This window comes from Rousettus aegyptiacus, unplaced genomic scaffold (genome assembly GCF_014176215.1).
Source record: "Rousettus aegyptiacus isolate mRouAeg1 unplaced genomic scaffold, mRouAeg1.p scaffold_m13_p_7, whole genome shotgun sequence".
Lineage (NCBI taxonomy): Eukaryota > Metazoa > Chordata > Mammalia > Chiroptera > Pteropodidae > Rousettus > Rousettus aegyptiacus.
This window is the reverse complement of record NW_023416310.1, coordinates 84,167,704-84,193,685: the sequence shown is the minus strand read 5'-3', so window position 1 is coordinate 84,193,685 and position 25,982 is coordinate 84,167,704. Positions and strand designations below refer to the sequence as shown.

At 44.4% G+C, this 25,982-nt stretch overlaps 1 protein-coding gene and 1 long non-coding RNA gene across 13 annotated transcripts in view; one reads left to right on the top strand and one right to left on the bottom strand.

The window, feature by feature from the left end:
* Positions 1 to 5,337, top strand: part of LOC107521894 — a 278,462-nt gene extending 273,125 nt beyond the window's left edge. The window contains exons 7-9 of one of the 2 annotated variants that reach the window (XR_001599670.2): positions 369 to 1,185; positions 2,295 to 2,483; positions 4,073 to 5,337. This is a non-coding gene — a long non-coding RNA (uncharacterized LOC107521894). Of the gene's footprint in view, positions 1 to 368; positions 1,186 to 2,294 lie in introns of both variants that reach the window. The other variant, XR_004951909.1, reaches the window with a different exon arrangement.
* Positions 1 to 25,982, bottom strand: part of EBF1 (EBF transcription factor 1) — a 369,063-nt gene that overhangs the window by 3,323 nt on the left and 339,758 nt on the right. For 8 of the 11 annotated variants that reach the window (XM_016167041.2, XM_016167042.2, XM_016167043.2 and 5 more), the window contains exons 12-15: positions 13,926 to 13,991; positions 12,779 to 12,956; positions 11,949 to 12,128; positions 8,014 to 8,208 (exon numbers count right to left, since the gene is read on the bottom strand). In XM_016167041.2, the coding sequence (XP_016022527.1) occupies positions 8,014 to 8,208; positions 11,949 to 12,128; positions 12,779 to 12,956; positions 13,926 to 13,991 (619 nt within the window). Of the gene's footprint in view, positions 1 to 6,741; positions 7,686 to 8,013; positions 8,209 to 11,948; positions 12,129 to 12,778; positions 12,957 to 13,925; positions 13,992 to 25,982 lie in introns of those variants that run through there. The other 3 variants (XM_036224245.1, XM_036224247.1, XM_036224246.1) reach the window with 2 other exon arrangements.

The following is a 25,982-nucleotide window of genomic DNA, read 5'->3' as shown; positions in this document are numbered from 1 at the left end:
ACATCCACACACCACTATGTTCGTTGACTATTAGCCACAACTGCTCTCATCTTCCCTGAAATGAGTTTTTGTATAAAAAATACATGTACTTCATTAAGATGTTAATATATCAGCCTGTGTGTGTATCTTTAACAGAACAGAAGATCCTAAACATCCCCCCAAATCTGATTTTAATTTTAAAACATAACCGGGAAGTTGCATAGTTTGAATACCACGGGGTAAGTTGCAGTCCCAAACTTGCAAAACAGTGAGAGTTTTCAGTGTCTCCCCCCCGCCACCCTTCACTTTCAACATATAAAATGAAAACCTGGTCCATCCCTGCTGCCAGCACTTCCTACATAACACCATGGCTCTTTTTGTGCTTTTAGCTCCAAGACTGATCCCCAGAGCAGCCATCGGAGCGGCGCCTTCGTTTCGGGGCTCACACGTGGGAAAAGCAACTGCCAGCTACCGCGGGCGTCATCCAAGGGGCCCGTGAAGTTGGGAGAAGGAGTGGAGGAGGAGGAGAAGGCAGGTTTGCATGAGGCTCCGGGATGTCTCCTATACCACGGTTATGCCTGGGTTTCTGGAATGGTCTGAACCTGGCCCTAGAAAATTGTAGCTTAGGAAAGCTGGGGTTTGATCCTGGGAAAGGGGAAAGTTGTTTGGGTTATTAGAAATCTTTCAAAGTCTACAGAGTCAGAAGGCAACACAGACTGGTCTTCAGAAGAACGTGGGCTCCGACAGGCTGGCACCCCACCTCTGGCTTTGCCCGCCATGTCTCCTGAACCTCTGCCTCCTCAGATAGAAAACGCAGTTCATCGGTATTTGCCAGTGCCGTAATATTACTAGGGTTGGTGAAGATTTAAGTAAAATGACATATGTGAAGTGCTTGGCCCAGGTTCAGCTCCTAGGAAAGGCCTAACAGATTAGCTGCTATTATTTCTAACCCATCCCTTCTGTGGCTAAACTAGCTGTGTGACCATGTGTTAACTGATTAACTTCTCTGAGCTGTTTCCTCATATCCAATAGGAACCATCCCTTGCAGCACACTTCACATGATGGGCGTGAGGATTAAGGGGTGTTCAGAAGACGAGTGAAAAACAGTGTGGCGACTTAGAAACATGTCGAGAGGAGAGAGATGCTTACATTAGAAGCAAGAGGCAGCCATCTTTGGCTTCCAATGATGGCTTAGCGTCCTGTCAGGTAAAGAGAGAAAGTCGTTGCTTTCTTTTTACTGGTAATTCTAAACCTAAATTAATGTTCTTGTCAGTGATGACTGCACCTAGGTAGTGTCCCTCTTCATTTCCCAAATCTCATGTCTGAAAGAATGTGCCATTTAAAAAAAAAATCAAACCCAGCTAACACAAATCCTGCAGCAGACATGGGAGGCTAGGGGAGGCCCTGAGCCAGGTGACCCTTATTCCCCTCCTGCTTTGTCTCTCCCCACCCCTGACATTTTAGATTCAATTAAAAAAAAGTATTTTGCCAAACACTTTTTCCGTTAATTTTTAAACCCATCTGTATTCACAAGGAAATTTAATCCACATGTTTCTGATTCATTTACACGTAAATCATCCAAATGTTGTTTTGCAAGAGCCCTTTTGCAGTCCAAAAGCTCCTGGAGCCTTTTTCTTAAGCCCTCAAAAGCCATTTTTCTTAGAAACAGGAAGTGTCTCTTGCCAAGTGCAGACCAACTTAAACCCCCAAAGATCTGGGATCAGCTGGAAATGCAGTCCCCCTAAGATTCGAGTGAGCCCTGGGTTTAACTGAATCAGGGAGCTCAGTATTTCAACCAAGCCTTAACCTGAAAACTCAAGATGCTGTAGCTCCAAAGGCCAGGAGGAGGGGTCTTCACATCATGACAGCTCAGCAGACTCCACCTCCCTAAGGGTCTTGACATCCAAGCTGCAGGGGGGTCCAGGCACCCTTCTTAAAGGCAGGGCTGTTGGTGGGAGTCCTAAGCCTGTGTGCCTGACATTACAGGGTGGTCACCTGCAGCACACCCACCCGGTTAAATCAGGCGGTGATGCAAAGCCAAGCAGAAAACTGACAAACTTCCTGCTGATTTGGTCAGTGGGCTGAGTCAGCACGTATCAGTTGGGGCCTGAAAGCATCCCATTTGGATGTCCAGAATTTAAAAAAAGCAAAAGAAAAATAAATGACCTAAGCAGTGTTTTGATACCTGGCATAATGTGCTAGATTAATTAAATTAAACCTCTACTAGGGCCACATTAAGAGTTGCAAAGCAAAGCTAACTGATGTGCTAGTCCGTAGCTAACAGCATTTTTTTTTTTTTTTAATCTGGAATACAGGGGTGGCAAACTCCACTGCGCCGAGAGCCCAGCTGGGAGCAAAGTGCCCTCCCTGAGAAGGGCCCGAGGTGACGCTGCCAAGGGCATGCCTTCTCGAGGGCGGGCAGCGACTCAGCGACGACCGAATGCTGCCCTGTGCAGGAATGCCTGCCCGCAGACACCGGGTCTTCTGACTTATTTCAAGAGAAGGTAAAAATAAGGATTAAAAAGGGAAAGAAAGAAATAGCCCAGTTCGTGCAAGTTAGCAAATAATTAAAATTAAAAAACAAGCAAGCATATCCGAAGGTGTCTAGGGGGTGGCTGTGGTGCGCCTGCTTCCCTTCCTTCCCCTTTGCTGGCTCTCACATTTCTTTGAGAATAACAGACGCCATGGAACCTCTTTCCAGAAGGTACCTACACCTGGAATTTTGCATATTACATCAGGGGGTTATAGCTTCCTAAATCTCACCAGTGACTTCCAAAATTCCAGATGCAGAACCCATACTGAGGAGTAAATTTCAGGAGGGGAAAAAATCACCATTTGTGGCCTCTGAGCTTAGGCACCTCCACAGAGGTTTCTTCGTAAACAAACTGTACTGCAGGACTACGGGGATGCTCCCAGGGTTGCTGGGAGCTGTTTTTCTTGTCTCAGGGCTGCAACCCTCACGATTACTTATGTGGGTGAGAGAGATGAGTGTTTGAAGCCCGGAATGTTCCAGAAATGCCGCTGGCATATTGACTTGCCCAAGTGCGGCCCATGAAGATTTCCATGAGGACAAAATACTCTCAGGAAGCAACATTCGCCAAGACCAAGGTGGCTTTGCCATCTTCCCCGGCAGCCGGGTGACCACGTCCTGTGACAGAAGCTCGGAAAACTGTTGGTTTGAAAGGCAGTGCCTTTTTCAATATGGTTTCCACATTTTGGCAAGAATAAGACAAAATGGAAAGTTTTGCAGAGCTGGGAGACTTTGGAGTGACAGGATGGAATGTGGCCTTCCTCGAACCACCACATGAGTTAGAACTATGAGCTAACCAGAAACAAAATGGGAAGATCTTGCAAAAATTGAACACGTGCATTGAGAAAAATACAAGTCCACAAGATTCACTCTACCAGACTGCATGACATCCAGAGCTACGTGGGGCTGTCCAGCCTGAGCTTGAACAAAGTGGGGAGATGGACAGACCAGTATGTGGGTACGGTCTCTGTGAAATTACTCTGGCCTTTTTTTTAATTTTATTTTTCACTGCAGAGACTGTCTAGGACATGATTAGGGTTTAAAATCGCTGCATTGGGGGAAGGTCCAATGGCCTGGTGACATTGCGGTTCTCTCTCGTTTAATGAAGTCCTCTGAGGCCTGAAATTGCACAGAATCCATGCTCTAGGGGGCGTCGGCTTTGGGAGAAGGGAGAGGATGTCCCCACACCAATGAGCATGCTAAGTGACTCAAGTCTTTGCCCTGTGCGAACAGACACACCTGGGGAGTCTAGGCTCAGGCTTTATCAATGACCACCTAGTGAAAGATGGGAGAAGTTTTCTCTGCATTTTTCTCTTTAAATCTGAAATACAGCTTCATTTTTCAGAGTTCTTCTTGGGATGGTCATTGGTCTTAACATTTGGGAAAGCATTCTGTGGGTAAAGAAGTTTAGAAAACTAAGTGGAGTAGCCCTTTCTCTATTGAACTGCGGGGTGTCTCAGAGTCTTTAATAAACTTAGGTGCATCACAGATCTTTATGACGGTGATTCATTCAGCACCATATTCTAGATTTGTTTGACCACAACATTTTAATTTTTTTAACAGAACATCTTTGGAGACCCCAGAAGTACTGAGATGAGAGTTGCTTTGTCCTAAAAAACTTCCACCCGGGCTCCAGGATGCCAAGCGCTTACTGGATACTGCACATGGCCCTTCCACTCAGGTTATCCCTAATCCTTCTGCTTAAAACGCCCTTCCCCCCATCTCCCTTTACCCAAGGCCTACTTCTAAGGCCATGTTCAAAGTCAACTTTCTCCACAAGACTATTCTGAATTCTCCCTAATTCTTTCCTTCCTCCGAACTTCCACGGCTGGGCGCCCAGCCTCTCCCAGACAGATCTGCCTTCTTTACTGTAGCGTTGTGATTCTTCTAATACAGAGAAAGTTTTTCAGGTCAGGATTTTGCAGTCCACATGGACCTAGCCCCGTGACTTCAATATAGTATGGCAATATAGTATGGCCATATGGCACAAGGGGCTTCCATGACGTCAGTCTCCCTGGGTTTTGACCCCAGGCTCCTCCTACTTGCTGGCTGTGCAAGTCTGGATGAGCCATCTTGGCTCTAAGTCTCAGTCTCTTTATATGTAAAATGGGGACAATAAACAGCCTGCATCCAAGGCTGGCTGGAAAGCTGAGGTAATGCAGAAGCCAGGCTGGGAACAAGGCCCCTCGTATTAGCAGCTGTGACTATCAGCAGCGGCAGCATGTGAGACTGCAGTGCTTCTTCCTTGGGGAACAACCAGAAAGGGATGCCAGAGATAAAAGGTCTTTAAGGAGTTGGCTTTCAAAAAAATAAAAATAAATAAATAAAATAACAGAATGAGGTACAATTAGTGGAGTGGTAGCTGGAGGTAATAGGCCTTTAAAACACTTAAACCGCCTAAATGTGTCACCTCTAATCTTGTTTACATGGCCAATTTGCTTAACCAACTCTTCCTTTGTCACTTGTCCTGTCTTAATGATCACAGTCCTGAACGAGGTGGGCCCGGATGACGCGGGTGTCCCTGTAATGACAAGGAGGAGGATCGGACAGAGCACTGCAGGGAGTCCTACCCCCAATTCTGTACCCGCCTGTGCCCTTTTTCACAGAAGAGGTGGAGTTTAGGAAGCTGAAGTAACTCTTCAGTTATAGGTCTAGGAGCCCACTGTCACACTGTCACTGTTCTCAGGGGATACCCAAAGCCCCAAGCGGGCGCGCCTTGGAAATAATGGCGTAGCGCACAGGCTGCTGGGATTGCGCGCGAGGTGAAGGCACACTCGTGCGCCTTGCCTGGTGAGTGTCGAGGCCGGGTGTGCAGCGGGCCGGGGCAGGCAGGAGGACGGCTTAAAAAATATGTCAGTTAACTTGACTAATTTCTCTACCCCACTGCCATCCCCCAAAGCAGGGACAATTGGTATGTGACAGCACTGGAAAAAGAAAAACTACCAGAAAGAACCTCCTGGACATAGGCTCAGTCAGAAGGAAAGGGCAATGCCGTCTGCAGTAGCAAATCCGGAGAAAGTGTGTTTCTGAGTTGGTCCCCACACCCTCCATGCTGTGCAGTTGTGTCTTAGGAGTGTGACGGACGAGTGGAGCCCTGGCTGGTAACCAGAAGCGGAGGACAGTCTCGGTGCTTTTAGAGTGCACACTTGGGTTAGAAACGCCCTGGGGATGACAAGCGCCCAAACTTGGTAAGCATCCCTGTCTCGAAGCCATGTCGCGATTACTAAAACACACACAAGCGCGCACACACCCTACACCACGAGATGCTCCCTAAATCCAAGAGATTCTAAAATCTCGGCCTCGCCCCTGTTTTCAGTCCCTTCCGGCTCCCTCCTTGGTCCGCATGGCATGGAAAGACAGCCTCACAGAAAGGCTGCCCACTTAGGTCACTGTCGGCTTGTGCTATGGCGGCTGACCTTCCAAGAGCCACAGACCTTCTTTCCATCTCAAGTACCACCCGTCGACTGCTGTTCACAAACCCTATTGGTCACAAACTCCTGATGTCAACTCCGTGTTCAGCAAAGGTTGTGACTGGCCACTCAGATATAGTGGACTTCCGCTTTCCCTATGTTTTATCCTTATTTAAACCCATTATACGTTCGTTATGTTCACTTAAGCATCGTCTCCCTAGTTTGCCAGCTGAGGTGTAGTGAGGGTGGCGAAGCATGATTTTTAGCTGAAAAAGTCGGATTGCATGAGTAGGGGGCTGCCCTCTGTGGATATAGGCATTTCCTATCGTGAACCATGCTGCCCAAACTGGACCTCCACAGCCAGGCTACCTTCCTCCCCCCTCTGAGGAGATGGCTTTGCCAACGTACGTTCACGGGAGGGGCACGGGCGCGCCATGCCGGGTCCTGGCTTTGGCTGTGCTGGGCAGACCCACCGGCGGGTTTCTGAGCAACGCTTCGTGGAGCTCGGGTTCCGGCGTCCCACAGCGTCAATCCAGTTTGGGCTCCATCATTCCTACCTCTGCGACCGTAAGCAGGTCGGGCCTTAATTTCCTCATCTATATAATGGGAATAGTACTGACCTCATAGGATTTTCAGGAATATCGACGTAAGTTTACATTAATGTAAGCATCCAACATGCAGAGTATGAGTATATATAGACATAAATAAACATACATATGAAGAACTCGAGCTGAGAAGTCCCAGACGGCTATGCTGCCCTCCTGACCCTTCCAACCTCCCTGGCTGAACTCCAACAGTGATGACAGACGTGCTGGCCACTGAAGGAAGCCACCATGGGAAGCTGGGGAGGACAGGGCCTAGGGGCACAGCCCCTGCCAGGTTTGCCTTCCTCTCCACTGCTTACTGGCTAGGCCTGTGGGCAGGTATTTACTCTCCATATGCTTCCGTTTTACCACCTGTACAATGGAGATCATAACAGTTCTCACATGTAGTCAGGTAGATGTGGGGATTAAATAAAATAAAGGACTCTCACCGCGTAGCATAGCGCCTGGTCAGTGCTCAGAAAAGGGTAGCAGTCACTTCGCCAATGTTATTTCCCCGCCAGCTGCCTTAGAAATCCTGGACATGCCCTTTTTACCTCCTCTGAGTAATAAAGTGCTTGGGAGTTAGAAAGAGGAGATGAATTTTTGAGCCTGAGTTTGAAACCAGCTTCTGCCACATACCAGCTGTTGGAAGCCAAGCAATTTCATCACCTCCCTAACCTTTAGTTTTCTCATCTACAAAGTAGGACCTGTGAGTACCTATCGCACAGCCTTGCTGTGGGAGAGCGAACGAGGTCATGCAGGTCAACACCACAACGAAATGCCAGCACACAGGATAAACATCAGAAATGCGGGACCCATTTTAAAAGGGCGGGGCTTTTTCTCAATGAACTGAAAGGTCACCTCAATTCTTGTCGGCACTATTATTTTCTATAGTCCATGGTGGGGGAAAGACCGAACACTTTCACTATGAACCAGAATACACTTGTGGTGGTGTGAGGTTTCTGATTCCCAGTAGTAAGTCTTGGGCCTTTGGTCTATGAAGCTATAATCTCGGGGCTCCGCTCAGGCCGTGGCTCACCCCCCCCCCCATCAGCACCCCCACACACGTTCAATCTGACACAGGCAACAGAAAGGGAAGGCTGAGTGACCTACTTCAGGAGAAGGCCAGTCCCGGGAGAGACCCTGCAGTGGAGAACTTGCTAGAGTCCACAAAAGACTGGTCTGAGTATGGCGACCACAGGGAATGAGAGAGGAGAAAAGAGAAACGATGGCATTAGTGAGCGGAAACAGTACTCTCAAGCAAACCCCGGGCCGGAGCGGAATTGCTGGAGCTGGAAAGAGGACTGCTTGGGAACTCCAGCAGCGGAGGGATGTGTAGGGCCAGGAGCCAGGGCCGAGGAGAGTGAGCACAAAAGAACAGAAGAGATGAGGGCAGAGAGAGGCAGGCAGGCCTAAGGCTGATCCCCTCGGCAGCAGTGACGCACCCGCTTCGGGCCCTAACAGCGTGAAGTCAGGGCATCGGGTTGGCCTGGTGGGGTCTGGGACTTACCTTGCAGGCTGTTCCCATTGGTGCTGGTGCAGGTGGGAGGCGGGGAGGCCTGGGGTCTGACGACTGGTGCAAAAGCACTCTTCTGTTTCACGGCTGAGACCATGTTGGCTGGTGAGAAGGAGAAGATGCCCGAGGAGCTGCTGCAGTTGGAGGGGAGGCTTGTGGAGGAGGCCATGGTGGGGCTGGACGGCACGACTGGGAGGGGCAATGGGAAAGCAGAAATCAGCTTCTCTCCTGGCATCCTGAGGCAAGGTGGCTCAGGCCCGGCCCTCGCCCTGGCCTCCCCGCTCAGGCTGCTCTTCTGGCATGAGCCCTCCCTGAACTCTCAGGATCTTGGCCACTTTCATCATTGGATACTTGGCACGTGCTGCCTTTCGTTGGTAGTGATCTTGTTTGCTGTGGGCCTACTATGTGCCAAGAGCATGTTAGACACCGGGGTGTCCCAGGCCAGGAAGCAAAGTGCCTGGATTTTAATAAGGGGTAAAACAGCACAAAATACCAACAAAGGTGAGCATAGCTGACTCTGGAGGCAGAAAAGGGAAACCAGAGAAGGCTTCACAGAGGAGGTGTCAGTGGAAGCATCCCAGGTGGAGCCTGACCTAACATTAGGGGCTGAAGATACAATAGTTAGGAGGAGGGCGGCCTGCGAGGCCACGGTCCCTGATGGTACGAGAGGTGTGAGGAAGAAGGGAGATTAAAGGTAAGGCCAGGATTCCAGCCGAAGCCCCTGGCAGATGGTGGTGTGTGAGTGTGCCCTCCTCCCTACGAGGCTGTGAGTTCCTTAAGGATATGATTGTGCCTTAATGCCCCACAACACAGATTCTTGTAGGTAGGAGGCAGGGTGGCTAAACAGAACGCCGCATGCAACACTTGTGACTGATGCAGAGCCACAAGTCAAAGTCCCAGATATCCTCCATGGTGCAGTACATACATGTTCGTGAATTAACAAGCAATAGGATAGGAGCCTTAGATAAATACTCATGGTCTGGTAGTAGCGGGGATGCGGATTATCAGTGGTGGAAGAACTAACTTCGGCAACTCAGAGGAAGCGCCTGGCTGCCCGGGGATAGGAAAGAGTAAGCAGATGCACCTTCCCTACCAAGCGTGGCCTTTCGTCTGTGGCTAATAATCTCTCGGTTACTTTAGGAGACAGACTTTGCACACATTAAATCCTCTACACTGAAGACTAGTATTTTCATCCACTCACCTTATCTCCGCCGTCTCCTGGGGGAAAAGTATGAATGCTGTCCAATGATTCGCAGGCACTTAATTCAAATTCTAGGCACTTCCTTCTACTATATTATTGTCCACATTATATTACAAACAACACACATTACTTTATCATTCACAAGACTCTTCACATCTTTTTCATCTTACGTCACTGGCCGAACAAGCTTAAGTTGGGGTTTATTACCTCCTTTATGTACCTGAGCAAACCGAGCAAGCGGAAACTCAGAAAATAGTCGAGTGACTTGCCCAAGGGCCATAGGTAGAATATGGTGAAGCCATGAACCAAACCCAAATGCAGTGCTCTACCCTGCAGAGGAAACAGCTGGGGAAAAGGCTGCCTTCCCATGAGCCTACCGGGGTCCTAACTGCTGTTCAGGTGGCCTTACCCTTGGCCTACTGACTTTAGAGAGTTAGGGCAGTGGGAATCAGTCACAGGGAGCAACCACCATCAGGGGAAGTGACCCCTTGCAATCAGTTCTCAGCACTGTACAATCCAAACGCACCGAATGCTTTCTAAAGGAGAACGCGGAGCCGCCATCCTCAGAGTTTCCACAAACATTTTCTAAACTGTACTTTTTCTTTTAATGAGGCCAGCATTTTTATACATCTCTTAGGATTTGTAAATGTGAGAATACGCTCAATAATAACACCCATTTAAATTGCAAAACTCCCGCACTGGAGGTTTGATTTTTAAATATTCGTAGACTTGAAATCCTGCTGGTTCACTGAGGAAGGCAATTAATCTCGTTGGCAAATGCGATCATTATGTGTATTTAGAGGTGGGGAGTTTGGAGGGGGTGGTTAACAGAGGAAGGGGTGAAATATAGTCGAGCAATTCCATTTGTTATAACGTTATTAGTTATCAGCCTCCATACCAGAAAGCGTGTTCACCAGTGGAATGTCTTATTTTATTTTTCATTCTGTGTGGGATTTTTCAACCTGAGTGGTTTATGAATAATTAAATATTATGGAGGCAAAAATTCAAATCAGCTGGGCTTTGTGTTTATTGTTTTATTTGCATTTATGCAGATAAAACCGTCCCATCTGAGAAGCTATTTGAGAATTTAATACTATATTTGTGAGCGCTGAGGAAATCAATTAATGGAAATTAAATGTTCAAAGTTTTGCAGTCTGACAGATACAATCTCAGGCTGAAGTAGCTTGGTGTCTGCACAGGCTTGAGAAGACAGAGCAATCCAAGCCCTGAAATTGAACTGCTACAATATAGCAATTAGTTTATTGATTTAATTAACAATGCCACCTTTTAATTTTCAGGTCATGATTGAAACATTTTCTGATCGAGTAGATGGGAGAACATTGAAATAATAGATCTATGAGAAACAATCTTCCCATGAATCAAAATCTAATGTGAAGCTGCCCTCAAACATTGACTCTCGAGCAGACAGACATAATGTAAACAGATTATTGGAGGGAATTTTAAATGTTCAATAAAGCTGCTGATTCTAAACAAAGTAGAAATAAAAAAAAAATTGAGCATGGACTGAGTATAAAAACACAGGAAGCAAACGGCCCTAACTATTACTTGTAGAAAAGAACATCTTCCAAAGGCTAAGCATGATCTGTCAGACTCTTGCAAAGGATTAGCGCACTCCACATTTTCACTGCTAAAGACAGCATAATTTTTAGTATATTTGGCCATGACCCTTTTAATACAAAATCGTGAATATTCTTTCATTTATAACACAACCTCTGTCCTTCTGCAGATGTCTAAGAGTTTGGCCACATTTCACACAACAGAAGAGTCACCCACACTGTACAAGGTGGACTTGGTTATCCATTAAAAATCCTCTGAGGAAGATCAATACATCGTAGAGACACATTTCATGGCATCTTACACATAAAGATGTGTAAGTTCAGTGAGGTCCTTCAGATGTTATCTAGACATTATAACAACAACAACAACAAAAATCCTCTAAGCTAAACAACTTTAAGACAGGCACCGGCACCAACGAGTATTTCATGCGTGTGCGCCTGCATGTATCCAGATTTTTGGAAAAAAATAAAGTGTATTTTTTTCATTTGTTGGGGTTTTTTTAAAAAGTGCATATCAAACAGACACAAAGGGGGAAATTCCAAGCATTAAAAATAATCGAAGGAGCCGTATTCCTTAAGAGAGTTTAAGCTCTAGATGGTGGTTACCGTGCGATTCCACCAGCGCCACTCAGCATTATCATTCCATAGTTATGACTATTACTTAGATTGGCTGCGATGCCTCTCAAGGGCCAGGCACAGGAATAGGCTCATTACATGCATTGTTTTACCAGAGTTTCACAACTATATGGGGTTGGTACTAGCTGCTTCCCCATTTTACAGATGAGAAAACCGAGGCTTGGAGAGGACTTACCCAGGGCCACCAGTTAGTAACTGGTAGAAGCTGGAGTCAAACCCATTCCCATCTGACTCCAAGCTTGGGCTCCTGCGATGAAGTCATACTGCTGCTCTGGGCTGCAGCATCATTCTGACAGTTAAAGAGGCTTTGAGGGGAAGGGGATGAGCGAGGAAGGCAGAGGTTTCTGCTGGAGACAATGCTGCCTCCATCAGCATCCCCTGGGTCAGTGCCTCAGTGCCTGGCAGAGGGAGGCCCCAGCCGTCAGGGACCTGCATGGGGGTGGGGGCCGCACAGCAGGGTGCCAAGTCCTTTGAGGGGAAACGTGCAGCAATGCAGGACACACGTCTCTACTTACTGGCGTAGGGTGAATTGGCAGCCGAGCCGTTGAGGAAGGTCGGGGAGCCGCCCAGGTTGGACATGGCGGCGGTGCCGTACCCATTCATGCTCGTGGTGACGGAGTTATAGTTGGTCTGCTGGGGGGTGGTGCTCGGCACATACCCGTGTGGTGACACGCTGCTCGAGTTGCGGGTGAAACCTAAGGGGTGGGGGGGACCAGGGTTGAGGGTGGGGTCTGGATGGGTGGCAGTCCCAGGGGATTCGGGGAGGGGAAGGGGCCTGTTTCCTGCCCCCTCGCCGCATTCCAGAGGGCAGGGCTCGGTGATTCACGTGCGTGGGTTGGTGGCGCTGGCTCTGTGATTAAAATGGGAAGCGCGCGCAAGGCACATGTCTTAGGAGATCATAAATACTTAGCAGGGCCACGAGGAGTGGCAATGCAGGGCCTATAAATGATCATTTTGGAGCAGAAATAAACCCCAATCTAAGAGACGTACCCTGAAGTTAACAGGCTCCTGTTCCCTGGGCGAGGGCGATGTGCTTTGGCCCCTCGGAACTTTTTAATTCCAACCCTCTTTGCGATCTGTCATTCACGGTTTACGGTGAAAAGCCGAATGGAGAGATGGCTCAGTGTGTGCGTCCTCTCTAGCCCCCTCCACCAGATTACCAGACATAACAGCTAGCATCAAAATTCTACAGTCGTATTTGATGCACACAAACTAGGAATCTCCCCTTTCGGGGGAAAAATAAAATAAAATAAAAATTGTTTTGTGTCAAATAAATGGGAGTTGGGGGTAAGCTGAGTCTGGGAAAAGACAGGGAAATAAGGAAGGAGAAAGGCAGGCTCCTGACCCTGATTGGTGGCCTGCGACGCCTCAGAGACATTGACGGCCAGCTGTCCACTGAAGGAATTCACGCCCATCATCCCTGCGTGGACCGAAGTGTTGGTGAGGGCCGGGAGCTGGCTGTGGTTGCGGGGGACACTGTACAGGGCCTCTGCGATGTCAGCCGCTCTCTTCAGAATGATCTCCTGAAAAGTAAGGGGGATATCCCCTTTAGCGCCCCCATTCACACTCCCAGGGACACCATTTTTCAGTCGCTCACCATCAGCCATGTGCAGGGCCTTCCGTGGTTAACCTCATTAACTCCTGCATCCCTCGACAAACCTGTGAGTTTATTCGCATCATCACCACGCCCATATCACAAATGGGGGATCTGAGGCTCAGAGCAGCGACGACCTCGCTTAAGGAGACACCCGTATAGGACAGAGGTGGGCCGCAGAACCTGCCTGTCTGACTTGGAAAGCTCGTTATCGTTGCCTTTTCTCCACAGCACCTCACAGCATATGAGAGTGCCATGGGGTTTTCTTCCTCACCAGTAACACACGGGAGGTCTGGGGCCACACACAAACACACAGCCACTGCCATTCACCTCCACAGCTGACGCTAAGGGCAGGCTGTCGACAACACTGTGTCCCTGAGTACTGGAGGGACTGTATCCCATGGACACTGACTCAAGTTATACAACAAAGGAATGAATAATTTGTCAGATTCATAGCTTCCTGAGTCATCTGAATCATATACAAGGAGGTGCTCTCTGAATTAAAAGCAGACAATTACATTCTGATTTTTGTTATACTTTTTAGGAGAAGAAATTAAGGCCTCCTTTTTCTCCTCAATTTGCTTGAAAACCTGAAAGGAATAAAATAAATCACCAGTAACTCTCTTCCTCCGTTACGATGTACATTCCTGCTGAAGATTCGTTTTAAACAGAGTACCTTTCCTCACAGGGAAAATGGTTCCGTAGAAAAGGCAATAAAAAATTTACAAAAGAAGAGAGAAGAACTGAATAGCTTTGCAGTGTTATGTCTTAATGACTTACACTCTGAACTCAAGCAAGAGGGCTTTTCTATTTTTTATACTTTTTCATGACAATAAGGAATCTGAGGTCTTCCGTCAAATGCGGAAGCCCACGCAGGTCCGAGGCTGCGTCGGCTCACCTGGTTGTTGTGTGGCATCCCATACAGTGCTTCCACCAGGTCCGCGGCCCTTTTGAGTATTACTTCCTGTCAAGAGAAAAACAGATACAAGACTACGTGAAGGCAGGCTGTCATTATGTTTTCACATGGTCACATTCTACTTCCCTTTGGCCACACCTTGCCAGGGCACTGTTTTATAGAGGCAGTAGTTTGGGGGATCCCAGAATGGAGTTAAATCGCCAATTTATTCCTGTTCACATACACACTTAATCGAGTCAAAAGGTGAGCATCATCGGCACTGTAGATAAAACACATCACTCAGTCGTCCACCACAAGCACGATAAAGCACTCGCGTGTTTATTGCTGAATACGATTGTGAGGTCATTTACCAGATTACTACAATCGATGCCACTCGGTGCATGTTATGAATCCCTAAGATGTGTTTATTTTGCACCTAATTGCTTATTCCAGGAACCATGACCTTATCAGACAGGTCATTTTTGAGGGATTTCCAATCAATCTGCCACTACTAGAAGCATGTAGCATTAAACGTTTGTTTATCTCCCTGATGTGGCCGAACCATGATATAAAGGGGTGATGTAGTAAACCCACACACTGAGGCAACACATTGGTTGTCAAAAGCTCTTACAGAAGGATTCTCCCACCCCCAGAAGTTCTCTCTGTTCCAATTTTCATGACTGGCAGTGGCAGAGTCCATTTCTTTTATAGTAATCCTTTGCTATTTTAGTATTGTTTGCCATTTTCCATATTTGTGCATTCATTCTCATCCTAGATATATGCTCTGCTCTGCTCTGAAGTTCATTCCAGTTGAAGAAAAAATACCTCCCTCTTTTCATTGAGGTGGGCTTCCTTATTTAGCTTGCATGCTTGTTTCTAATAATATAGGGCACTGTACAGATATGTGTGTGGTGGTAATTTTTTTCATTCTAACCAAAAGAAATCACTTCCTCTTCATTCTGCTCTAATTTTCTGCAGATTCATTTATCCTAGAATGTGGAAAAGGAAAGTTAAGCTTGATACCTGTAAAACGGGGGCTCATCAGAGAACCAAACATGAAGGCATGTATGACTATCAGAGGTGACTAGCAAAAAGATACATTTACTTTTTTTTTTGCTATGGATAAAGTTTCAAAAAGAAGTTTCGCTTTAAATATTTAACACAATAGATTTCTGCATGGAGAAGCAGTGCTGTTCAATTTTCATATAGTGTAGATGCTGATCAGAAAATAGGAATATAATTACATTCATTTTGCTGTCACCATAGCTTCTTCAAAAATTCTTGAACAACTCTTGAAATGACAAGCTTTTAGATACATATTAGCATTTTTCAATTTTAAATTCTCTATAATATAAGATAAAATAGTTGTCATACTGCAGTAACTACTTATGACATATATAATGTCCCAAATTCAAAAATGAGATGGAGGGATTTTCAGTTCTCAATAAACATTTATGCGTACCTTAAACTGCTAGACCCCATTTATAAAACAGTTATTTCTCATATAAGGAGTGAAAAGCATTGTATAATCAATGGGGCTTGAATCAATACATCTGAAATAATTTCTTTATTTTTCTAACGTAAGCTACCACATAATTTACCACTTTTTGTTTGCAATATTGTCTGACCACAGCCGTTAATAATTTACGACAGTCTGGGCACACTAAACCCTAACCTCAGATCAAATTCAGCTTGTGCTGCTTTCACTAAAACCTCATGGCTTTATCTGCCTCTTAGAAAAGATTAAAACAATATAGGATTGAGTTGGTTTACTTACTAAGAGTTTACTTCTCTGGGTCTCTGCTCATTTATTTCTTCAAATAAATATTTATGCCAGTGTTTGGGCTTGGCAGAGAAGGTATTTTTCTTTTTTTTTATTTTAAGAGGAAAAAAAATGCAAGCCTCCTCTTTGTCAAAAGCAAGATGAGGTGCAGTTTCTGCACTTGTGAACTTTGATATGGGACATTATCAGGGAGAATTGAGAGCCGTGCTTATTTTAATTAATTTCACAGATCCAGGGAGGAGGGAAGTTCGAGGCAAACTCCAAGATCTTCGAAGTTTTTGTAAACCTAAAAAAATGTCAGCTGTCCATGTATGCTATATATTTAATCTCCTATATTTTTGGTGATAAATTTTTTCAACGATATGATCCAATTGTTTCTTTTTCTCTTTATTTCAATACCCAGAGCTGTCATCACTATTAATCCTTTGAAAAAGAAACACTTGAATCTTGTTTCTTAAAGTTGAATCCTTCTTTGGTCTAGGAAGCGGGAGTGTGCTTTTCCACTAGGCACGCTGCTGTAGGTGGGTCATCAGCCCAGCATTGCTCCAGACCAGCAGTCATGAGGAGACCGAACCTGGATTTCTTGTCCTGGAAGTGATGCCCTTAAATGACGCCTTGCCCATTTCAAAATGTCCTTCACTACAGTATCGACTTTGGAGTTTAAGGAAGAGACCACATTTGGTTCAGATTCACCAGTGTGATTCAGATTATATTAGTTATTTCTGCAAATGGGAAGGAGAGAGGAAATATCTGGGTCCTCTATGAGTTAGTGCGACAGACCTGCAAGGTGCTTGGATTTCGGTGACCAGAAAATTGCTCTCACCTCCATGTCATTACGCTCCCAGTGAACTAGCCCCCAAGCGTGTTTGTGTTGGGGATCTAATATATTGCCTTTCAATCAGAGCTGAGAGCCACTGAACACACAGACAGAACATGACGAGCAGGTCAGGAAAGCAATAAAGATTTTACAGAGCTGTCCAAGGTGCTAAATTTACTCAATAATGGGTTTGGCACCATAGTGTTAACCTCTCATTTACTACCAGTTTGAGGGACTAAATTGAAGTAGCTGACTTCATTTACCTTGAAATGTATATTTTATGACATTATGTAAGTAGATTGAAAGGGCACTGCAGTTTTAACAATTTAAAGGGTAAAGCATGTTTAAGATGAAACTTGAATATTTATTGTATATTGCACTTAAAGTATATAGAATGTTAAAATGTATTGATTAAATTTGTAAAAGGCATTATAAAAATGACAGGTAGTATAAAAGATGTATGCCTTTTAAAATCAAATTGATAGTGTGTGCTATCTCTTCTGTGGTCACAAGTGTAATTTTTTGCAGTTTTATATGGTAATTTGAAAAATCTGTAATTTCACATTAGGAAATGATTGAGCCTGAGATGTTAAAAAAAAAAAAGAAAAAAATTTCCCATAAGGGGAAGAGCTGGATGTTTCATATAATCTTTTGTCTCTGAAATTGTTCCTAAAGTCTTATGTTTTGTGGCATTAGGAGGGAGCATAGTAAGGATCCTTCCATTCTAATATGCAATTTTAATATTTTTGAAAAGAAAGAGCGCTTGACTAGTACTAATATCTAATTTTTTCAAGGCATTTATTTGTCAGGAGAGACTTTCTCTTCTTTTCATAATGTTTAAAACATCTCCCTGCTTGCAGTTTAAAACATGAGGGTAGAGATTAGATTCTTCCAAGATAATTAATCCTATGCTTGGATTTTAAAAAAATATATCCCATTGGGGAATTAAGAAGACAAATACTAGTATCCTAAATATTGAAAAGCCCCAGAGTCTCCATATAGAGCTAATGCTTGTTCTCAGTCTACATCCTGAGTCAGACTTTTTTTCTTTTCATGGTCTTAGATTTCTTCTCTATTAAAGAAACAGAAAATATACACTCCTTAAAAACAACTTTTCACTTATGTAGTTCCTCTCACAATTAAAACCTGGTTTTGCCGGTCTTCCCATAGCCATCAGTGGATAATTATAAAAGGGGGAGGGGGAGATCTCAAGAGGAAAAGAAAATGGATAAACCATACTAGATCTATTTAGAGTTTATAGAAACACCAGAAGACTGAAAAGCAAATGGAGTTCTGAGAAACAGTTCAAATATAATTGTTATAGGTTTTAATTATGTTTTGGAGCCTTCCTAATAAAAATGCTGAATGGGGTACAAATAAGAGGGAAAATTCAGCCCTACTTCCTGTATTAAACTAAATCAATTAGAAAATAATTTCTGAGCTTCCTGTTGCCTCAGTGGTCACACACTGATATTACTCTCCAACACCTCTGAAGGCACACCACCTTCCCAGAATCAAGGTACAGGGTTCTACAGGGATTACAAAAGATTTCCCCCACCGTCTAGTCCTACCTTTTTTATCCAAGCTTCTCTCCCTAGACATATGAAGAACTACTCTTTATTCTGGTCTAGTTAGTCTTCCCTAGCCTAGAAGTAAAATGTCGGGCTCCTTATCTTCGCTCGATTTGCCTTTCCTTTGTTTGGAATGCTAGTTTCAATCTGTGCCCATTTACAATGCCTTCCCATCCTCTAAAACCTGGTAATGATGGGGGTAATGAAAAATATAACTATCACTTATTGAAAGTGGACCGTTAGCCCACTCAGTCCTCATGGTGAGCCTCGCAAGGCACTGTCCATATCACCATTTGGTAGATGAGGAAACCAAGACTTAGAAAGCTCAGGCGACTTTCCCCGAGTTCACACAACTGAGGGATGGCCGAGCAGGGATGCAGCCTCAGGCCTGCTGGGCATCAGTGCCTGAGCTCTTAAGAAATGCGCTATTCTCTCAGAAAGCATTCCGCCTTCACTGATACTCCAGCTCCTAATCTCGCTCATCCTCTGAAAAAGAGTGCTGACCGTACCGCACGGCACAGAGGTAAGTGCTGTGGGGTCATTTTCTTCCGATCTAAAGTGTGTTAGTGTTCACTCCCCACATCTAAACTGGAGGTTCTTGAAGGCCATGGATATACGTCTCAGTCTCCTTCTCTAAGCCCCAAGCACAACGGTTATCAAACCAAACGCCTTGAGACATTCTTGTTGAGGAGTTTATTTTAATATAGTTATTGACTGTAAAAAGTGCATGCTTAATTTATATGATGAAATGACAAAGTCATATATTTGACATGGTTTATAAGAGCAGGAGACTTAAATTTGGTACTCCATTTGGCTCCAGACTTTAAAATCCGATATATAAATTCCCAAAGGTTAAGTCTTGATCACTGTAGGGAGTTTTCTTGCCACTTTTTTTTTTTTTAATGCATTCACTCATTCACTCCTGCTGGCTTGTGCTTACATCTTAATTTCACGATGACTGTAATGAATCATACTGGGTACAGACATTATCTCAAGTTATAGGCTCCCAGCAACATGAGGTCGGTCTCAATGAACATCAGCCTTTTATTACCAGGCCTCTGAGGCCCTTAGAAATACTTAGGTATCTGCATACTCTTGGGAACCAGGCATCTCCTGTCTGATACACAGCCATGGTTAATTCATCTGTCCTTCTGTTTCGTGACAGTAAAATCTCTGAAGATTATTCCCCTTCGGTGGGCGCCTTCTCTTCAGTGTCTGACCTCAGATGTATAGCTAATAAGGTCTTATTCACTGTCCACATCTAGCTTTCTAGGGGGAAGGGGAAGATTGTGTAACTGTCCAATACTGAGCCCATCTGCAGACCCAGTTCACTGTTTCAAGTAATTCAAACTGGGTGAGCTGGGGAGATGGTCCAAACTTTCATTCATAGCACATATAGGCCAACTCATAAAGCCAGACAGATACCCGCTTACCAACACAACATCAATTGCAAGTTTCAGAATCAGGTTTTGAGACTCTGGGAACTCCCTCATAAAATTAAGGCCCAGAGGTGCTTCGGCAATTTGGGAAGACGGTCTGTGCTCGGCGCTCTGCCCCCTCAAGTGGAAAATAATGTTTTGTGGGATATAGAAGAAAACAGAAACTAAACCGCATCAATCATCAAAGGCACATTGACTTGGGTGATCCCTAAGACAGAAGGACAGTCCTTTCCTGTTACTGCACATTCTCCCGACACCCATTTATCACCAATCTGCTTTGCTTATCAGGGGGTTCACGATGCAATGGGCCCAAATATCGGCAACATAAAATGAAGCAAAATGGCAAAATCGTTCCTGACTTAGAAGTGATAAGCACCTATCAGCGAAATCAGCATTGACTTCATTCACCTCCTCACTCGAGAGTAGTTTATTCTAGGGTCCAAATTTTGAACTATGTACTCAGCTCACTGACCTTTAAGCTCTACCTCTTCTCCTACTCGCTTCTGAAAGCCTGGGTGACACTACTAATTGGAAAGCTGAAAAGCCAAAAAATTGATTGGGAGTTTCTTGCAGCCCATTTTCCACAGAGCTGGATGCACAGAGCAATAACTACTAGTTGTGCTGAGAGGTATTTCTGTGGAGGGTAGTTTTATGTCCCAACTTCCTTTGTGTTTATTCAGCCAAATGGAAAATTCCACAATGGTAGACTCTGCATTCTAAAAAATCATATAATGAGGGCAGTGAGGGAAGGAGTAAAACAAACCAAAATAATACTTGAGCACTGTTTAGTTTCCAATCCTCTGAGACATTCCTCGAATTTTTCATTTTTCTGGCAATATGAACTCGAATTAGAGCTCACCGCAGAGATCATTAGAAACCCTGAGTGTCACACTTTAAACACTCTTTACTCAGAAGCCCTATGACTGAGGAGAGTCAGTTACATTTAGCACGGATATAATTAAACATGTTTCTGTTGAAAGGGGCATTCTCATTATGGCTGAGGGCCACTTTAGAGTAAATTGAAATGGAAAGGAGGAGCATAGATGAGGTGTAGGTAGCAAGTGGTTATTTCTAGGGAGGCATAAAACGCCAAATGTGTAACAATTATATTTTACAACCCTGCATTCTAAAGACTTCATAGTATTTTATTATATAGGAAGCTTCAGCTGAAGCTTGCTGAACGTTTAAGCACACACTCGTTGCCTATAGTCTTTAAAGAAAAATAAAATTCAAACCACAATCAGAATCTGCAGAAATGTCCAGAACAAAGGAATGAAGTGTTTTGAAGGGGTCTACTGTTATTAATAGGCTAGGATGCGAGCCTAGTCTAACGTTGACGCAGGTAGAACTTCTAAACCTCCCCTAATTTTAAAGTTGATTTTACGTTCAGGTCAGATGAGAACCCTTTTACTTCTCAAATATATTATTATGTATCAGCAGGCTGGAGGCACACCAGCAGGCTCTGCCCTTTCTCACAAACATAGTATAGAAGACTTCTGAATCACATGGAATTAAAGTAGGTTGTAAGCTAACACAGCTATATCAACGTAAGACATGCTAACTTACATGATTGACTTTTACAGTGGAAAGAAAGAGGTTGTTTTCAAGCAGCTGTTATTGCCTCAATGGAAAAAAAAAATCAATGAAAGTGAAATGAACAAGAGATTTTGTCTGAGTTGCAGTTAATACCACTGAAGAGCTATGGATATTCAAAGGTCAACAAATAAATTAGCCAGAGTGTTATGAAATGAATGATTTGGCTTATAATTTTATTGAGTGAAAATTGTTCGCTGCCTATTAGACCAGGTAATTTTTATCTGGTGCCTCAATTACTGTTCCGTAAGCAATAATATAGTTGTAAGAGCTGTTGGTTCGATCGCGTGACCTCTGAGAAGCTGGCTAGGACAGCTGACTTTACTGTGATGGATAACTAAGCTCACTCTCCACGAGGTGCCAAACCCCCCCTTTCCTGCAAGGGGATCTCATAAAAGAAACATTACAGCTTGATTCATTTTACCAAAATGTTCGACTTTTCAAGTGTCAGCAGTTAAGTATAAATTGGGAAACCAGGTATTCCTGAGAAGACTTATGACAATGGCTTTTCCCTCTCTTCCTGGTCTCCTGGCATTCTCTTCGAAATGGTGTCATGGTAATTGGTGAATGGGAGCCTGGGGTGCTTCCCGCCACAAATGCAGTGGAAAATGGTGTCTGCACCCTTGTGAACATGACCTGCTCGGAGGTACAGAGCTGAACTTGGTAACCTCCGGCTGGCTCTTCAGATTCCGATTCATTGTACCGGTTTAAGACCAACGCGCTGGGTTAGGTCCTGCTGAGTGGCCTTGGAAATCGGCTTTCTGATCAGGATAAAAGTCTCTGCTTAAAGAGGACGCTATGGGCAGAGGTGCCTTTTTCAGGGATAGGTTGTAAAGTCAGCACATGAAACAAAAACTGCCTAGAGTCAAAATTACCCTTGAAAATCTTTTAAGTCGCCAAGGCCTGGGCTCTTAGAAACACACAAGCCAAATATTAACTACTTCTGTTTCTCTTTGTCTTTTTAGCTGCGGCCCCCTTCTCCTTAGGGCGAAGGAGAAAAATACCAGGTTTGAAAGTAAAAGGACCACGGGGTAAACAAAAAGATGTGTGTTTGCATGTGTCTACGTACATATGTTTGGTGTATGTGTATACAAAGGTGTGTGTTTATGGTTTGGGACAAGTACGTAGAGTTAAACTTGAGCATGTGATCTGTGCATGCTGGGACTGTGCTATATAGTTCAAGGATATCTAAGGGAAGCAAAAACATAGTTAGCTTTTGCTTCTTAAATTGTTGAACATCATCAGTTATCATACGGACCTCCAGACAGACGATATCTGTAAACGATGACTCTGCGGCTTTACAGATGGTCCTTACTAGAACTGCAATTAAACTCCACCGCCTCAAGACTCCTGGGGCTCACTCTCATTACTCCAATGCTTAATCGAAGTGTTGCTCAAGACTGAAGACAGTGAGCAAGGCTGAAGACCTCTCGGCATTTGTGTTCCTAAGGGCTTTGGTCCTTAAGAAGAGGGTGTTGGACATTTGGGAGGTAGAAATGAGTTAGCCCCTTGTTCCTCCTGTGACTTCTTGAACTAATGAGTAACGCTATCCAATGCTCTTGACCGTGGGGTGTAATATGAAGTAGGTTAAACTGAATCCCACCCCCTCTCTTCCCCCCGCCCCCCATCAAGATCTCAGTGCTAAAAAAGAACTTGAAAGAGGTCCAGAGTTCAGCTACTGGAATGACTGTTATTACAAGTTCTACCAAAATGACTCTGAAGCTAAACAGAAAGAGAATTATCTCCAAGGTTTGTGTGCGTGTGTTTTTGACACTTGCTTCCACTTTTGTCTGGACCAGCCATTTGTAAGGCCACCTTGTCTACGCTGCCACTTCCCTGTTCCACCGGCCAAGCTTGAGGGATTTTTAAGATTGGCTTGCAAAATTGCCTGTTTCCTTAAAACTCCCTTTCCTTAATTCTAGGACACAGTGCTTGGGGATACTGACTCTGGAGTCCAATAGAGTTGGCTCCAATCAATGCTCAGCCACTTATTAGCATTGTAAATGCAGGTCTCTATTTCCTGTCTCTAAAGCAGGGTTAATACCGGCACCTGGCTCAGCAGACGCATAGTGTGAGTGCTTATGGAGCAGTAATCAGCGATAATATTGATAGCTCTCGCTTAATTTCCAGAGAACTTGAGCAAATTCCATGAGTTCTTAGAGTCAATGTGTCTTATGTGCCTTGAGTACTGTTTGAGATGCGACCTTATTTGCAAAACACGGCGGAAGGTTCTGAAGGGACTACTGGGGAGGACATCGGGTGAGGCAGAAACCTCCATTCACCAGCTGTGTGAGCCTGAGCAGGTTCCCTGTCCTCGCTGAGCCTCCGTTTCCTCACCTCTAAAACAGGCTTGGTACAGTAATGACAAGTAGAAAACCTTACGGCCACCTAGGTCAGTTAAAGACAAATAATTGAAAGAAGTGAGATATTTAATTCCTATGGGGGTCCTGGGCCTTTTTAATGAAGCTACAGAAAAATAATAGGTAAATACGTGTGTGTGCGCATACTCATAACACACCCCCACACACCCATACACACGAGAGTCTATATATAATTTCAGGGGTGCACAGATCTAGGCTAAACTCCCTTGATAAAAGCAGCATGAACTGTAAGGGACACCACGCCCCTAAAATCTATAAAAATGGGGAAGTGGAATTTGCCTGTAAGTTTTCTGGCAGATAGAGAGGAGAGATGGGGTAAATGTACTGCATTCCACAGTTTGCGTTTTTGACCAGAGGATAGACAAAAAATGTTTTCGGGAATCAAACTCGAGTGTGCTTTGTCTAAGAGTCAAATACACTGTATAATTTGGTTTCATTTCTGTATTTTTTTGTTTGAGCCACTTTGTTTCCTAATATAATGACAATAAAGTTTCTTCAGATTAAAAAGAAATAAATCAGTGAATAAGATGAGAGAGGGTGGCCAGTGTCAAAGTGTGGAAGGTGGCGAGGTAGGGTTTTTCTTTATTCTTTTCTGAATCCCTTACTCATCCCCTTTTCTGCTCACAGGCAATACGGTTATGCAGAGATTTCTTATTTGTATTTTCACTGATGCAATTGCAGGTTTTGAATTACCGATAGTCTTTGCATAAAGACTAAAACAATAAAAACATAATTAGAATACATTGTATACAGCCAACTCCGGTTTTATTTTGCCCCAGCTCTGTATTCATGATAAATCGCTATATGCAAACGCTCTTTAGGGAGGGTGATTTGGGGTCTAGTCTCTCCATTGAGCAAAAACAGGGCCTGTGACGAGAGTCTGAATTTCAATTCTGCTAGTGTACAGTTGAACTGAATAATATTTGGCACAATGCAGTACACAACCGAGCCACTAAATGGCTGATTTACTAAATTATTATTAGATGAGCCCTTGCTGTTCCAAATGAAAGTGCAGTCACTGTCTTCCTTCATGGTGTGTTCAAATTGTTCTGTGTTTAAATATTCAGCATGAGGCTAATGTGAACTGATGAACTGAGACCATAAACACTCACTTTCAATACAGATAGAGCGACAGAGATGCAACATATCATGTGGCCCACGGAGGTGAAAATGATTTATATTTAAGGATGTTGCTGCCTACTTCCATTACTTTAAGGTACTCTTAATTAGCATGGTGTTGGGAATGACTAATTCCCATGTACAGGAAGAGCAGGCTCAGGGAGGCTGCGATTTCTTCGTGTGCCAGTGACGGAGAAGCTGCCTGTGGCCTCAGAACCCTGAGTTTTATTCGGGGCAGGCTGCACTACACCGGCCGAGTAACGTGTCTGCCGGAAGAACTGTGGTTTTTGACGTTGAATGCTTTTCTAGACCTACCCAGAGGGTCGACAGTCCATCCTCGCCTCCATCCACCTCTCTGCAAACCCACATCTACTCCATGGCCGCTCTGGGACCTCACCGTCCGCCTCACCAGCTTCTTTACTGACACCTGCCGGAATGAAGATCACCCTCTGCTCCTTGGACAAAGATAACGCCTCCTCTCTCCTCCCCTCGGAGGGCAGTTATAGGCAAGCACTTAAAATACTGTGATCACTTACAGTAGATTAGAATTTTTTATTGGTGCCATGTTGCCATAACAACACGAAGACAGCAGATGACTTAAGCTAAGCTTGCAAAGCAAAAGGCTGCTCATCTGGCAGTTAAAATGAATACAGTTCATTTCACAAGTTCCCCATATGGACTCTTAGTGTATGGTAATGAGGAGACCATATGGTGAGAGAAAATGCACTGAGAACAATTGGGTTCCACTGGCTGAGTGGGAAGTTGGGAGAGAAAACCCTGGTGAGAGATTCTAGCGTGTGTGCTCTCCAGGTTCAAGGTTCGGTTGAGGTTTGCTTTGGGTTTTGCTTGGGATGGGTGTTTTCCATAGGGGTTTTGCATTTCTTAATCTGTTCTTAATACTTCGGCTGTGCGAAATGACAAACATCTTGCAAATTTTGCAATATCATTCATCACAAACTGTCAGCAGTGTTTGCAAATCTGACTTGCAAGATCTTTTAAATGTGTTGTTCTTAAAAGGCAACAGTACTAAGTTTTTAGACAAAGTGCAGGAAAATTTAAGCACTCCTGACAAGCAGAAACATTAACAGTAATCATTCTAAAAACACTCACATCTTTTGCCTGCATGTTTAGCTGTAAATAATGCTAGAATGTATAAAAGCTTTAAAGTAAAAATGTAATAAATACTTTTTATTATGTTTCATAAAAGAAAAAAGAATGCCAGTGAGACACGTATAGGTGTTATCTATACACGCAAATGTATAGAGATGGATAGTTCCCACTCTCCTCGCTACTAACCAGATTGGAGACTAGGGAGGACGGCTTGAAAAAGGCTCTAAAGTCACTTCTGTACTATACA